Source organism: Leuciscus leuciscus (assembly GCF_965113295.1).
Source record: "Leuciscus leuciscus genome assembly, chromosome: 22".
Classification (NCBI taxonomy): Eukaryota; Metazoa; Chordata; class Actinopteri; order Cypriniformes; family Leuciscidae; genus Leuciscus; species Leuciscus leuciscus.
Window position 1 is genome coordinate 30,024,762 of NC_138746.1, and position 15,880 is coordinate 30,040,641.

The 15,880-nt window shown below is 53.5% G+C and overlaps 1 protein-coding gene and 1 long non-coding RNA gene across 2 annotated transcripts in view; both read right to left on the bottom strand.

The window, feature by feature from the left end:
* Positions 1 to 15,880, bottom strand: part of LOC309487134 — a 175,176-nt gene that overhangs the window by 71,010 nt on the left and 88,286 nt on the right. The window lies entirely within an intron of this gene.
* LOC309486410 (uncharacterized protein) lies at positions 13,740 to 15,347 on the bottom strand. The gene is made up of 2 exons (XM_082153706.1): positions 15,277 to 15,347; positions 13,740 to 15,209 (listed from the first exon to the last, which is right to left on the bottom strand). The coding sequence occupies exons 1-2, from the start codon at positions 15,313 to 15,315 to the stop codon at positions 13,953 to 13,955; spliced, it is 1,296 nt and encodes a 431-aa protein (XP_082009832.1). The 5' UTR covers positions 15,316 to 15,347; the 3' UTR covers positions 13,740 to 13,952.

The window sequence follows — 15,880 nt, forward strand, 5'->3', positions numbered from 1 at the left end:
TAATGACTTGCTGATTATTTGACACTTTGAAAAAATTGCTCAACAATGCACAAATGTCTTTCTTACAGGAGTCCTGGATTACTGCCCTCCTGAAGTCTTCACAGAACCTCGATTTCACGCCGTCCCAGCAAATGTCTGGGCTCTAGGAGTGTTGCTGTACGAGATGGTGAACGCATGTCCTCCTTTTCACAATCCAACGGAAATCAAAGAAGCCAAAGTTACATTTCAGAACACCAGCTTATCCAACGGTGAGTGAATAATATTGATAAACATTAATAAACACACACATAAAGCAAAAGGCTCAGTACAGACACAGTTAAAGGTGAAGTATGTACAATTTTTATATATAGTTAAATACTATAAGAAATGTAGCTTTAGTCACAGAAGTGAATGCCAAAATTCACTGCATTTATACTTTCGGAGATTAAACAGGTCATGAACTCGTCAAAGTGAACAGATCATTGTGATGCTACACGCTATAAAGCATGCTTTAATACCATACAGCATCATCATGCATCCGTTCAGAAAGACCAATGTTCATAAAGACAAATGCAACACAGCTAAAAGTATTCCTAATATGTTGGACCTGAAACATGCCTTCACAAGAACCAGTAAGAGCTGCGTTTGTGATGTTTGAGTTGGGGATGGCCTAGGATGACGTAGGTTTTTTAAAATATATTCTTTATTTTGTAATTTTGCAATGTTTCACTAGTGCAGAAGAAAATACATACTTCACCTTTAAAGTAAAGATAAAGAACACTTTACCTTATATTAATCATGTTTCAGATGCTGTTTTCATAGGTGCCAACATTAGTGTCACATGGTCATGACTAACCAGCTCTCTCTCTCCTTGATAAAATGTGTACAGAATGCAGTGATCTGATTAGCCAGTGCCTAACCCTGGATCCAACTAAACGCCCAACGTTAGAGCAGATCTTACAACATGAGTGGATTAGAAATGATCTACTGTAGGATGGAGAACTTCAGGAGATTCACTCGATCCGTGATTTCAGGTGTGAGGAAGAGTAACAGGCAAAGTAGGATTATTAGCATTTGTCTTCAATTCTGGATTATTTGTAGTGAGGTTTTCAAATTTTTGTTCATTGTAATGTTCTTTTTATAGTCAAGTCACCTTCATTTATATTGCGCTTTAAACAGTACAGATAGTTTCAAAGCGGCTTCATGGTAATAAACAGGAAAATGAATGAGATGAATGAACGAACAGAATGAGTGATGCAATTGCAATAATTAAATTCTGTTGAATAAAATTCAGTGTTAAAAAAAAACAAAAAAAACATTCATGAGTTGACTTGCTTATATAATCTTTGTCTTGGACAGGAAATAACATACTTGCTGTCCTTGGTGGAGGGCTCAAGCTCGAGACTTGACCTGAAGCCTGAAGTCCAACCCCATCCTGACAGGAACTCAAGCCACCACACTAGAGATCAGAGCCTGTCCACGTCTGAGCCAGAACATGAGAGACTGAAGACTGGAGAGATGTCATCAAGTCATCACAGACACTTTTGCTTTGTTTTATCTTTATGTATATAGTGTATAAGTCATCTTTATGTATATAGTGCTTTATAAATGACCAATCTGTATATATGACCCCTTTGAATAAATGCTTTCAATGAATACAAAAGAAGAAATGCTTTTAAAAAGTCTATGAGAAAACTTTGAAGTGAAAAGGCTAAAGCCTATTTTGTGCTTCCCGAAATAAAAAGGTTTAAAATCTGTACATGCTTGCAAACTTACACAGCCTGTCTAAAACATAACCCTACAATAAATGAGACTAGAGTCTGTGGGCAATAATAATAATAATAAAATAATTCAATTTGTTGCCTGACACCCCCATTGGTTATTTAAGTTAAATATGCTATTTTTGTATTATTAGAAAGATTTAGGTAAATCTTGAAGCTTATAGGAATAGTTCCCCAAAAACAAATAAAAGTTATGTCATGAAACAGGCTGATCGGTCCATCATTCTCTGTAGGGCACAGCTGATTGGTTCCTGCTGTATCAGTAGCCAATGAGCTTGCGTGCTCAACCTTCAAATACTTTGTCAGCATTTGTTGTAGTTGCAGCTTTCAGAAACACTACACCTTTCCCAGCTCCACCTGTATTAACTGAAATCGAAAATAATTAAATTATACCTATGATTTATTGTAACGTTACATGTAGAATTACACATTAAAGGTGTGATTACTAGTAAAATGTTTAGGTCACTTTGTTAAGCTTTGATTAATCTAGGTTCAGGTAACTAAGTTCAGTCTTTGATTAATCTAAGTTCACACTAAAGATGAAAACGTACTCGGTTACTAACGTAACCTCTGTTCTCTCTAGAGAGGGAACGAGTATTGCGTAAGCTAGCTTACGCTGCGGGAAAGTCTCCTTTCTCGAGATACTGAAGCCAAAAATTATCCTTAATTTTTTAAAACTTTGTCAACGCAGTGCGGCAGCCTGCAGACCTAGGGCAGGCGAATCGCGTGCCCATTGGCTGCTCTGCGGCAACTGCAGCAGCCTATGGCTGAGCCTTGCGCGTGACGTCACGTCCAATGAGCGCGCTTGGCGCGCTTAATGCGTCACAGCCCGCCATTAGGGGTGTGGCTTAGCGTATATAAGCAAGGAACAGAGGCTGCTTCACTGGTTTCTGTCGCATGAAGCGAAATGAGCTCGTGGCGAGAGCACGGCGGGTTACGCAATACTCGTTCCCTCTCTAGAGAGAACAGAGGTTACGTTAGTAACCGAGTACGTTCTCTTACGAGAGGTTCTCTCGTATTGCGTAAGCTAGCTTACGCTGCGGGAACACCCTTGTCAACGCCGTGCGCGCGCCCAGCATCCTGAATGAATCCCATGGGGGGGGTCCAGGGAACGCGAAGCGGAGCTGGGCGGCCAAGATACCACAGTACACAAGCACATGATATGGGGCAGGGAGCGGCACAGCCGGTCCAACTAACACTTCCCACATAGTGTAGCTCAACCAGTAGAGCTAAATCCGCAACATAGCCCGCGCACAGACAGTGGGCTGGCTTACGCGAGACTTAGACTGATAGCACTTTGGCCTGCAAAGCGGGGACTTCCAGGTTGTAAAACCTAACAAATGTGGAGGGGGAGGCCCAGCCTGCCGCCGCACAAATGTCATGAATGGGAATCCCACTGGACCACGCCCACGATGAGGCCATGCCTCTGGTGGAGTGTGCCCGAATGCCCAAAGGGCACTGCAGGTTTTTAGATGCGTAAGCAGCTGCGATAGCATCAACTATCCATCTGGACAGGGTGTGTTTCGAGGCGGCGAGACCCTTGGTGCGCCCACCAAACGAAACAAAGAGCTGCTCTGAACGCCTGAAGGCGGCGGAGCGTGAAATATAGCTTTTTAGCGCTCTAACTGGGCAGAGGAGATTACTATCTGCCTCGCAGCCAGCATTCTGCAGGGCTGAAAGGGAAATGACCTGCGCTCTGAAGGGAGTGCCCAGAATTTTGGGGACGTACCCATGCCTCGGTCTGAGAATAACTTTAGAGTTATTGGGTCCGAACTCGAGGCACGCAGCGTTAGTGGATAACGCGTGAAGGTCTCCCACACGTTTTACTGAAGACAGAGCTATCAGAAAAACGGTTTTGAGCGTGAGGTATTTCATATCCACAGTTTCTAAGGGTTCAAAGGGATGTGCTTTCAGTGCGTCTAAGACCAGTGAAAGATCCCACATAGGAACCGAAGGGGGTCGCGGGGGGTTCATCCTCCTCGCTCCTCTAAGGAAGCGGATGACAAACTCGTTCCTTCCTAATGCGCGGCCCGGCTCTGAGACAGAGAGCGCTGAAATGGCCGCGACATAGACTTTGAGCGTGGAGGGGGACCTGCCCGCGTCCAGTAGCTCTTGAAGGAAGCACAATACGTGCGAGACCCCACATGTCTGTGGATTAAGCCCTCTGGTAGTGCACCATTTGTTAAACACCGACCATTTAGACGTGTAGAGCCGCCTCGTGGAGGGGGCTCTAGCTTGTATGATCGTGTTCATCACCCCTTCTGGTAGATCAGCATGTAATTGTTGAGGCTCCACGCATGCAGAGACCAGTGCTCTGGGTGGGGATGCCAAATCGAGCCGTGGGCTTGAGAGAGAAGGTCTCTCCGCACCGGAATCGGCCAGGGGGCTGAGTCTGCCAATTGTATGAGTTCCGGGAACCAAGCTTGGTTCTCCCAGAACGGGGCTATGAGGAGCACTGTGTGGCGCGCTTTCCTGACTCTCTCGATGACCTGAGGCAGCAGAGAGACCGGTGGAAACGCATATAGCGGGCCGCTGGGCCATGTCTGGGCCAGCGCGTCCTCGCTCTTTGAAAAGAACACTGGGCAGTGTGCGTTGTCTTTTGACGCAAAGAGGTCGACTTTCACTCTGCCAAAGCGGCGCCACAGCGACTGGACTGTTTGGGGGTGTAGAGACCACTCCCCAGGGGGAACGTTGTCCCTGGACAGTCTGTCGGGGCCCTCGTTCAGATGGCCAGGCACATGCGATGCTCTCAGAGAGCGCAGAGAGTGCTGAGCCCATACGAGGAGGCGTTCCGTCAGGGCGCAGAGTTGCTTTGATCTGACACCGCCCTGGCGGTTCACATAGGCCACTACTGAAGTGTTGTCCGTGCGGACTAGAACATGGTGACCATGGAGGAATGGGAGGAAGTGCATGAGCGCTTTCTCGACCGCAAGCATCTCTAGACAGTTTATGTGTAGGAGATTCTCCTGGTCTGACCAGTGGCCATAGACCGGTCTGCCTTCGAAGAGCGCTCCCCAACCTAGGTTGGACGCGTCTGTTGAGACAACTTTCCGGTGTGAAACCACTCCCATAGTCACTCCAGTGTGATACCATTCGGCTGCTAGCCAGGGCTGCAGGGCTGAGAGACAGACCTGAGTCACTCTGATTAGCGAGCCGCCGGTCGCCCAGGCTCGATGGGATACGCGCGCTTTCAGCCAGCGTTGAAGCGGGCGCATGCGCAGTAAACCCAGCTGAAGCACTGCTGCAGCTGAGGCCATATGCCCCAGAATGCGCTGAAATGCTTTCAGGGGAACCCGGTTGCCCTCTTTGAAGGATGCAGCGAGGCGCTGGATGCGGCGCGCGCGCTGCTCCGACAATCTGGCCGTCATTGCCACCGAGTCTAGTTCTATTCCGAGAAAGGAAATTGACTGTCGGGGCGAGAGCGAGCTCTTGGTCCAGTTGACCGCTAGACCCAGACCCTCCAGGTGGTCGAGTAGCGCTGTTCTGTGAGACACAAGTTCTGTCTCTGACTGCGCTAGAACGAGCCAATCGTCCAGATAGTTCAGAATTCGCATTCCCTGACTCCTCAGGGGAGCGAGAGCCGTGTCCATGCATTTCGTAAATGTACGGGGTGCTAAAGACAGGCCGAACGGCAGGACTGTGTATTGATAAGCTCGACCGTCGAAGGCGAATCTCAAGAATGGCCTGTGACGGGGAGTTATTTGGATCTGGAAATACGCGTCTTTCAGATCGAGAGAGATAAATCAGTCTCCTGGGCGAACTTGCGCAAGGATCTGTCTGGTTGTAATCATCCTGAACGGCCGTCTCATGAGAGCCTTGTTCAGATGTCTCAGATCTAAAATAGGTCTTAATGCTCCGTCCTTCTTGGGAACGAGGAAGTAACGGCTGTAAAAGCCTGACTCGCTCGAGGAAGGATGAACTTGTTCTATGGCCCCTTTTCGCAGCAGCTTTGCTATTTCTGCTTGAAGCAGATGCGCTGTTTCCAAACTCACTTTCGTTTCCGTCTGCGCTAGAAAGCGCGGAGGGCGACGAGCAAATTGGAGCGAATAGCCGTGTCTTATGGTGTTGAGCACCCATTCTGACGCGCCCTGAATAGCTTCCCATGCTTTTGCATGCATAGCTAGGGGTCGAATGGTCTCTGGGTTCAGATCGCCGCGTTGCGCGGGATGGGGAACCTGTACCAGAGAGGATGGGGCGGCGCGCGCGCCGCCGATGCTCGGACACGAGGGCAGAAGAACAGGGCTGGCCGACTGTGCAGATTTTAGAAGCTCGATCTCGGACGATGGAGCGTGAACTGCTGCCAAATAACCCAGGCGCGAGAGCGGCGTGGGGATAATGGTGTCTGAAAGTGGGTGCGCGTGCTCGTGAGCTGGCGCGGGATTTGCACTTATGACACGGCCAGTGTTTGGGAGCTTTATGAGGTTTGCAACCTGTCTGGCAGAGCGGGTAGTGGGCAGGTGTGAGCACAATGCTGTGGGCACATTTTCTGCACTTGATGCTCGAGCGGAAAGTTTCCGCTTTAAGAGATAGCGCTCTGGACGCGTTGCCATGGGAACCTGGTCTGTGTAAGGCAGTGAGCACACGGGAGTGGGCACTTTTCCTACACTTAATATCCCTGCGGCTTGAGCCGTAGCAACTTGAGGTAACTGAGTGACAGAGCGAGCAGCGAGTAGGTGTGGGCACGGAAGTGTGGGCACATTTCCTACATTTAGTACTCGAGCGGTGTGAGGCCGCTTTATGAGAGAGCGCTCTGGGCGCGTTACCATGGGGATTGTACATGTGTGAAGCAGTGAACACGTGGGTGTGGGCACATTTTCTACACTTAAAGCACTTATACTCTTTTTGAGATTTATCTGAGTCGCCGTGAAAACGGCGTTTGAGTGCAGGCGAGCGAGTGTTATTACTGGCTCGTTGGCTGCGGTGTGTGCTGCTGCAGTAGCCTGAACATAAGGGACTGACAGAGCTGTGCGTTTTGATGGCGGTCCGGCCGTAGCGGGACCCAACCATCTTTTCCTCCTTGCGGATGCTAGGAGGACTTCGCGGGCTCAGGCTTCAACGCGATCTTGGGCCGCGGGCCCCGTGGGGGCGGCGGTCTGTGACGGCTGGTCGAGCGTGACCTGGGGCGACTGCCCTGGCGTCGCTGCGAAGCGCTGGGGGGCCTGGAAGAGCGCTGGTTAGAGCTGCGCAAAGGAGGCTGAGTTTGAGGGCGGCCTGTGGCTGGGCTCGAACGGCGGGGCAGGAAGAGGTTCATCGCCTGTGACGCCTTCTGTACTTCGGAGAACCGATCCACAATTCCGCTGACCGCAGGGCCAAAGAGGCCGGTGGGCGAGAGTGGTGCGTTCAGGAAAACAGCGCGCTCTGAGTCACTCATGTCAGCGAGCGTCAGCCAGAGGTGTCTGTCGATGACGGTGAGCGCGGCCATGGATCTGCCAATGGCTTGAGCAGCGGTCTTGGTGGCGCGTAGCGCAAGATCCGTAGCGCTGCGCAGATCAGTTAAGGCAGACTGACCCGAGCCCTTCTCATCCAGTTCACGGAGGAGGTCGGCTTGAAGGATCTGAAGGACGGCCATTGAGTGCAGGGCGGAAGCAGCCTGGCCGGAGGCGGTGAAAGCGCGGCCGGCGAGAGCTGAGGTGGTCCTGCAGGCTTTAGACGGCAGGGCAGACTTTGAGCGCCATCTAGCAGACGGCGGGCAAAGGTGCGTTGCCACAGCTTCCTCAACGGCGGGGATACTGTTATAGCCGTTCTCGGCGGCTCCGTCCACCTGGGAGAGAGCCGAGGAGACTGGCGAGCGGAGTCTGGTGGAGAACGGAGCGTTCCAGGATTTTGAGAGCTCGGTGTGGAGCTCAGGCAGGAAGGGTGCTGACCTAGAGGCAGGCGCAGGGCGGCGGCTAGGTAAAAAGCACCCGTCAAGGCGATTGGGCTCCGGCTCCTTAGGTGGGGACCAATCCAGTCCCATTCTCTCGACCGCTTGAGTGAGGAGGCGGAGAAGCTCCGCGTCAACACTAGCACGTGATCTAGTAGACTCCAAAGTCGAGGGGGCGGAGCGGTGAGAGCCCGACCACTCCTCGCTGTCAGACGCGAGCAGAGAGCAGCTGTCAGCGGCATCATCTGCATCATCCCCCAGGACGACGGCAGTGCGGGCAGAGGCCGGCAGCTGCGCGTCGGTGAAGGGTGGGGGGGAAGGAGAGAGCGAGGCTCGCGGGAGAGGTTCCGGCGAGCACTCAGCTGTAGCGTCCAGTTCCGGCGGCCTTTGGGAGCGACGCTTCTTCTTACGTGGCCCGGAAGAAGTGGCCGGAGAAGGTGGAGGTTCCTCGAACTTAGCGAGTCGAGCCCGTAGGGTCGACATCGGTAATTCCTCACACTGATTGCAGCCGCCCTCGGAGAGAGCGCGGGCTGCGTGGTCGAAGCCCAGGCAGAGAGTGCACACCACGTGGCGGTCTCCGTCGCTGAGCGCGGCTCTGCACGAGCCACAGGATGAGCGAGGCATTTGCAACAACGCCTCGCGCTCTTTTAGATGCAGGTGTGTCGCGGCGGACACACAAACACACAACACAGAGCAATAAAAGGATATATATGCCGGATGGCGCAGCAGGCAGGGAAGGCTGAAGGCGGCGAGCGGCCGGCGTCCTCAGGCTGAAATCCTCGGCGTGCTGGTCGCTTGATTCGACGGCGGCTTCCTCGGAGATCAGCGATGCGAAGAGCTTCGCTGAAGAGACAGAAATCAGTGAAGCAGCCTCTGTTCCTTGCTTATATACGCTAAGCCACACCCCTAATGACGGGCTGTGACGCATTAAGCGCGCCAAGCGCGCTCATTGGACGTGACGTCACGCGCAAGGCTCAGCCATAGGCTGCTGCAGTTGCCGCAGAGCAGCCAATGGGCACGCAATTCGCCTGCCCTAGGTCTGCAGGCTGCCGCACTGCGTTGACAAAGTTTTAAAAAATTAAGGATAATTTTTGGCTTCAGTATCTCGAGAAAGGAGACTTTCCCGCAGCGTAAGCTAGCTTACGCAATACGAGAGAACCTCTCGTAAGAGAACTATAACGTCTCAGGTTATGACTGTAATATGTTTCCTGAGAACAGGGAACAAGACATTGTGTCGATGACGCTATGGGGAAAGCCCTCCACGTGAACCGGTGTCTAAAAGCTTATCCAACAGAGTATGGAGTGCGGAGCGGATTTTTTTAAAGTCGGAGCGCCGTGGTTTTCACTCGCTCCGAGACCACTCCACTCCCGCTCCATCACGAGTACAATTCATGCCAACGGCCCATTAAAGAACTGCATTTTTAGTTCGAATTCACACGTTAAACACATTTAGCTAGCATGATACAGATGGATCACTCAAATCAGAAAAAAATGTGAAGGTTATAATGATGCCGAGTCACATGAGTGGCTGCGGGAGGTTCTCAAGCCTATTGAATATAATCGGGCAACACGATCTCATGAAAGTGCATAACTATAGCACAAATTTGATTTCTCGTGCCATTTATATGCCAAAAATAGTTTTTGCGTGCAAATGATACACACTAACCCCCTTGGGTAGGATTAGGGGTGTGGAGTGCATGCGTATTACATGCCATTAAGTGCGTATCATCAAATAAAATTTGTGCTATATATATACTTTCATGAGATCGGGCTAGATCGGGTGGAAGCACATTTTAAACAGGTAACACACGCAATCGCTCTCTCACGAATGCATTGCTTTCAAACAAATGTAATCTTACAGTGCTGTCTGTATTTGATTTTGAATGAGCAGAAATTTGTAAGAAATGTAGCGACCCGTGGATAAAATAACTGATGAAAACGTAGGCTAGTTATTTTCTTCTTTCCAAACAAAATGTGCACTGCAAAAATCAGCAATATTTAACTTTTAATGCTGATAACCATGTAATAAGCTTAACATGTATTAGGAAAAGTTTGCACACTATCCAATAAACCTCATTGAAACGTCTCGGTTACATATGGTAACCCTCGTTCCCTGAGGGAGGGAACGGAGACGTACGTCGTGGTGAACGACGAATAGGAATCTCGCTAGAGAGGCCAATCTACTTCGAGTGAAACTAAAACAAGCCAATACACATTGGCGTGCAATCATTTGTATCAGCTGCGCAGCCTCGCAGCGCGGGTATTTAACGAGCAGCTGATGCGATTGCACTTCAGTTTTTTGCTGAGGAGCCAAGCCTGAAAAAGCTGGACGCCCCTGCGGGTAGCAGCAGATGTGGCGACGGGACGTACGTCTCCGTTCCCTCCCTCAGGGAACGAGGGTTACCATATGTAACCGAGACGTTCCCTATCGTCCGGTCACTACGACGTACGTCGTGGTGAACGACGAATAGGAATCCCTACCAAAGCGCCACAGCTGCTGCACCCCATCCAGCGCCCTGTGTAAGCCTCCACACCTTCTTGCCTGGAAGAACGATAGGAGAAGGCTTACACCGAGAGTATCCGTCACTGTTGTTCCGTTATAACCCATACAGTGAGATTATTGGATAACACTGGGAAAGCGTGCCCGATCTGAGGGAGGGGAACGCTGCGGGAGCCACATTCTTAAGAAGAGTTATGTGGGAATAGACATATGGACTAACCCGAGGGTTGTACTGCATATGAATAATGGGTGACTTAGCCCAAGGGAAAGACACGGGCTTCCGTTTAGGAGCAGCCGTGGAGAATATACACATATGGGATCCCCGTAGGGTCACACATATGGGACCCAGCCGAGACCCGGATCTCAAGGATTCAGCGGATAAAGGCCTGGCACTGGACGCTCCGCCATGTCCGTGCCGAGGGTGTTGGAGGACTCAACAGGTTCGACTCTGGAGCAATAAGGATGCACAGTAGGATGCAGCAAGCCGACAGAGCCGGTACTCACAGTGCTTCTACCCGTTTAGGGTGAGAACACGGGAGGACACAGGCTCTACACGTAGGCTATAGAATCTAGCGAACGTGTTAGGTGTCGCCCAGCCCGCAGCTCTACAGATATCTGTTAGCGAGGAGCCACGTGCCAGCGCCCAGGAGGATGCAACGCCTCTCGTGGAGTGTGCATGCAACCTGAGCGGGCAGGGCACGCCTTGAGCTTGGTAAGCCAAGGCGATGGCATCCACTATCCAGTGGGCCATCCTCTGCTTGGAGACAGCCTTTCCCTTCTGCTGGCCTCCGTAACAGACAAAGAGCTGGTCTGAGGTCCTGATGCTTTGAGTTCTGTCCACGTACATACGCAGAGCGCGAACGGGACAGAGCAAAGCCAGGGCTGGGTCTGCCTCCTCCAGGGGCAGCGCTTGCAGGTTCACTACCTGATCTCTAAAGGGAGTGGTAGGAACCTTGGGCACATAGCCAGGCCGGGGTCTCAGTACAACATGGTTGTCACCCGGCCCGAACTCTAGGCACGATTCGTCGACCGAAAATGCTTGCAGGTCCCCTACCCTCTTGATCGAAGCCAGTGCAATCAGCAGCAAAGTCTTCAAGGAGAGAAGCTTTAAGTCTGCTGACTGCAAAGGCTCAAAGGGAGCATCCTGAAGTGCTCGGAGCACCAGGGAAAGGTCCCAAGAGGGTATGGAGGGGGGACGAGGAGGATTTAATCGTCTCGCCCCCCTAAGGAACCTGACGACCAGGTCGTGCTTCCCAACTGTTTTGCCATCTATGTGGTCATGATATGCTGAAATAGCAGCAGCATGTACTTTAAGGGTGGAGGGAGACAGCCTTCGCTCCAACCCTTGCTGCAAGAAGGAAAGCACTGACCCTATCGAACATCTTCGGGGGTCCTCTCTACGGGAGGAACACCACTCAACGAACAGGTTCCACTTCAAGGCGTACGCACGTCTCGTAGACGGCGCTCGCGCAGAAGTGATGGTGTTAAGTACCTCTGGGGGTAAGTCACCTAGAACCTCCGCGTCCCATCTAGGGACCAGACATGGAGTTTCCAGAGGTCTGGACGCGGGTGCCATAGGGTGCCCCGTCTCTGAGTCAGAAGATCCTTCCTCAGAGGAATGGGCCAGGGAGGGACTGTCACGAGGAGCATGAGTTCTGGGAACCAAGTCCGGGTGGGCCAATAGGGAGCCACCAGAAGGACCTGCTCCTCGTCCTCCCTGACTTTGCACAGGGTCTGTGCAAGTAGGCTCACTGGGGGAAATGCATATTTGCAGAGGCCCCGGGGCCAGCTGTGAGCCAGTGCGTCCGTGCCGAGTGTTCCCTCGGTCAGGGAGTAAAACAGCTGGCAGTGGGAGGTCTCTGAGGAGGCAAACAGGTCTACCTGAGCCTCCCCGAACTCTCTCCAGATCAGCTGAACCACCTGGGGGTGGAGTCGCCATTCTCCCGGGAGCACAGCTCGTGATAGCTCGTCGGCCACACGGTTGAGCACACCGGGGACATACATGGCTCGAAGGGACCTCAGACGCTTCTGACTCCAAAGGAGGAGATGGCGGGCGAGTTGCGACATGCGACGGGAGCGTAGACCACCTTGACGGTTGATGTACGCAACGGTCGCAGTGTTGTCCGTACGGACCAGCACGTCTCTGCCCTGTAGTGGCCTTTTTAGGCGGCTCAGAGCGAGACGAACTGCTAGCAACTCGAGGCAGTTGATGTGCCAGTGCAGTTGGGGGCCCGTCCACACCCCTGATACTGCATGCCCGTTGTACGTGGCACCCCAGCCGGTGGCAGAGGCATCTGTGAATACCACAGCATGCCTGGACACCTGTTCCAAGGGGACTCCTGCCCGAAGGAACGAGGGGTCTGACCACGGGCTGAAGGTCTGGCGGCACGCCGGTGTGATTGCCACCCGGTGAGTGCCGTGATGCCACGCCCATCTCGGGACTCGGCCGTGAAGCCAGTGCTGAAGCGGTCTCATATGAAGCAGCCCGAGCGGAGTTACCGCTGCTGCCGCTGCCATATGCCCCAGGAGCCTCTGAAAACATTTCAGTGGGACCGCCGTCCTGCCTTTGAACGAGTTCAAGCAGTTCAGCACCGACTGAGCGCGTTGCTCTGTGAGGCGCGCTGTCTGTGCGACCGAATCCAACTCCATACCGAGATAAGAGATCCTCTGCACGGGGGCGAGTTTGCTCTTCTCCCAGTTGACCTGAAGGCCCAGCTGGCTGAGGTGCCTGAGCACGAGGTCCCTGTGTTCGCATAACTGATCTCGAGAGTGTGCCAGTATGAGCCAGTCGTCGAGATAGTTGAGAATGCGAACGCCCTGTTCTCTCATGGGAACAAGGGCCCCCTCCGTGACTTTCGTGAAGACACGGGGGGACAGGGCCAGCCCGAAGGGCAGGACCTTGTACTGATATGCTCGACCCTCGAATGCAAAGCGCAGAAACGGCCTGTGTCGAGGAAGAATCGAGACATGAAAGTACGCGTCCTTCAGGTCGATCGCTGCGAACCAATCTTGGGGACGGATGCATTCGAAAATGCGTTTCTGCGTAAGCATTTTGAACGGTAGCTTGTGAAGGCTCCGATTCAAAACTCGCAGGTCCAAGATCGGTCGTAACCCACCTCCTTTCTTGGGTACAATGAAGTAGGGACTGTAGTGCCCTGACCTCATATCGGCTGGAGGGACCGGCTCTATCGCATCCTTTGCCAGTAGGACTGCGATCTCCGCACGCAAGACATGGGCATCGGCTGCTCTCACTGTAGTGGAGTGGATGGCCCGAAACTTGGGGGGACGCCGGGCGAACTGAATCGCATAGCCGAGTCTGATGGTCCGAATGAGCCAGCGAGACGGACTGGGGAGCGCTAACCAGGCTCGCAGAGACCGTACAAGCGGGACCAAAGGAACCGTAGGCGTACCCGGAGTGGGGCAGCGAGGTGGAACACAGGGGCTCGACTCGGGAGGCTCTCTCTGGGAGGCAGCCCGTAGCGGAGTCTGAGTGTGCTGTGCAACACTTACCTGATTCCACGAGGCCGGAGGTGCAGGAGGCGGCTTGGTTGCGTCCTCGAACTGCACACTGCTGCCTGCTGGCGATAGAAGAGGCGGATGAGAGTTGTGAGGATTCTCTCCCCCCACTGCTCTCCGGGCCCTCTTCGGACCCAGAGATGTAAGAAACTGCTCTTTTATTGAAAATTTGGGTACCGCTGGTTTTGAGGCCAGCGGCGGAACAAAAACAAAAGGAAAACAAGGATTTTCCACCCGGCCCTCTTCCGGGGGATGGAGCGATGCGGTCATCGTCTCCTGGAGAGCAGTCCCTGCCATCTCTGGGTCGCCCGTCCTAGGGCCGCTTGCTCCTGGCTTTGCCGCCCTTCTTAGCGGGGTCCTGGACGGGCGGGGCGGCCCGCCTGCGACTGGCTCCACGGCGCCGTTTAGATGGAGGCTGCTGCGGCGGCGCGGGAGCAGGGGCAGACGCAGGAGGCCGCCCTCGGCGACGAGCAGACTGAGGAGCCGCAGACGGAGGGGTGGGAGCAGCAGCTGGCCGCCGCGGCAGGATGTGACGGATGGCCTCAGTCTGCTTTTGTACAGCCGAGAACTGCTGGGCGAAGTTCTCGACCGCGTCGCCGAAGAGGCCGGTCTGGGACACGGGGGCGTTAAGGAACCGGAGCTTGTCGGTCTCCCGCATGTCCGCCAGACACAGCCAGAGATGGCGTTCCTGGACCACCATGGTGGACATCGCACGACCCACCGACCGCGCGGTCACCTTCGTCGCACGAAGCGCGAGGTCCGTCGCGATACGAAGTTCCTGAAGAACTTGGGGATCATGACCACCCTCGTGCAGGTTCTTCAGTGCCTTGGCCTGATGAACCTGCAGCAACGCCATGGCGTGCATGGCAGAGGCAGCTTCCCCACAGGCCTTGTAAGCCTTGCCGGTTAGATCCGACGAGTACTTACAGGCCCGTGAAGGGAGACACGGTTCTCCGCGCCAAGTGGAGTTAGGGCACAGTTGCATAGCAACGGCCCGTTCCACTGGCGGGATGCGCGTGTATCCCTTAGCTGCCCCGCCATCAAGGGTGGTGAGGGAGGAGGAGCCACCGGAACGGTTTCTGGCAGTGAAAGGTGCCGTCCACGCCCCTGTAAGCTCCTCATGCACTTCCGGGAAGAAAGGCACTGGGGTGGGTTGCTGAGAACCAGCGCGCGCCACCCCGAGATACCAATCGTCCAACCTCGAGGGTTCGGGACACGGTGGAGGATTCCACACGAGCCCGACCCCGTTGGCGGCCCGGGAAAGCATGGCCATCATCTCCGGGTCCGTCTCAGGCATCGTTGACACACCCGAAGGAGGTAACGGCGCTGAGTCGTCATCCGCAGAGACATCTGACCCACCCTCCGATGCCGCGATCGACATCTGATCCTCACAGGGAGCCCCAAAGGAGACAACCGGTACACACCGCGAGGATGGTCCAGCTTTCTCCAATGGGGGCTCAACTGGCTGCGGAGCATGAGAGGGGTGAGGGCTCCTAGGGGGTTGGTTCCCCGAAGGAGACGCGCTCACCGTGATCCTCAGGTCACCCACGTCACTGCCCGAAGCAACCCTCTGAGGAGGATTGGATCGAGGCAGCGGCACGGGGACTCCGCCCCTTTGCAGGAACGTGAGTCTCGACCGCAGCTCCGCGATGGTCATCTTCCCACAATGGGTACATGACTCATCCACAAACGCTGCCTCAGCGTGTTTAATGCCCAGACACACGAGGCAGCGTTTGTGACCATCCTGTGAGCCCAGGTAACGACCGCATCCAGAAACACACAGATAGAAAGTCATTTTTTCTCACTTGAAAAAGACGCTCTCTATCTGTGTAAGCTCTTTTAGGGACTGCTCTCACTGGTGCTGAAACACACAGGGGGAACAGACACTGCGAACACAAACGGGAATGTGCACCCGTCTGTGCGCTCTCTCTCTTCTCGCTGTCTTACCAGCTGTAATAACAGCCTTTGAGCGCTCGCGGCGCACCTTACCAGCTGTAAAAACAGCCTTTTTTGTTTGCTCAGTTTACCGTGACAAACCACAGAAAGACAAACACACAAAGAAGAAAAAGAAGACTGTCCCCGCTGCCGTGTTGTGACACCCGCACCGAAAGAGAGATCCAAAAGGCTCGTTTCCTTCCACTCTCAGAAGACGCATCGAAGTGCTTGGCTCCGAAGCAAAAAGCTGAAGTGCAATCGCATCAGCTGCTCGTTAAATACCCGCGCTGCGAGGCTGCGCAGCTG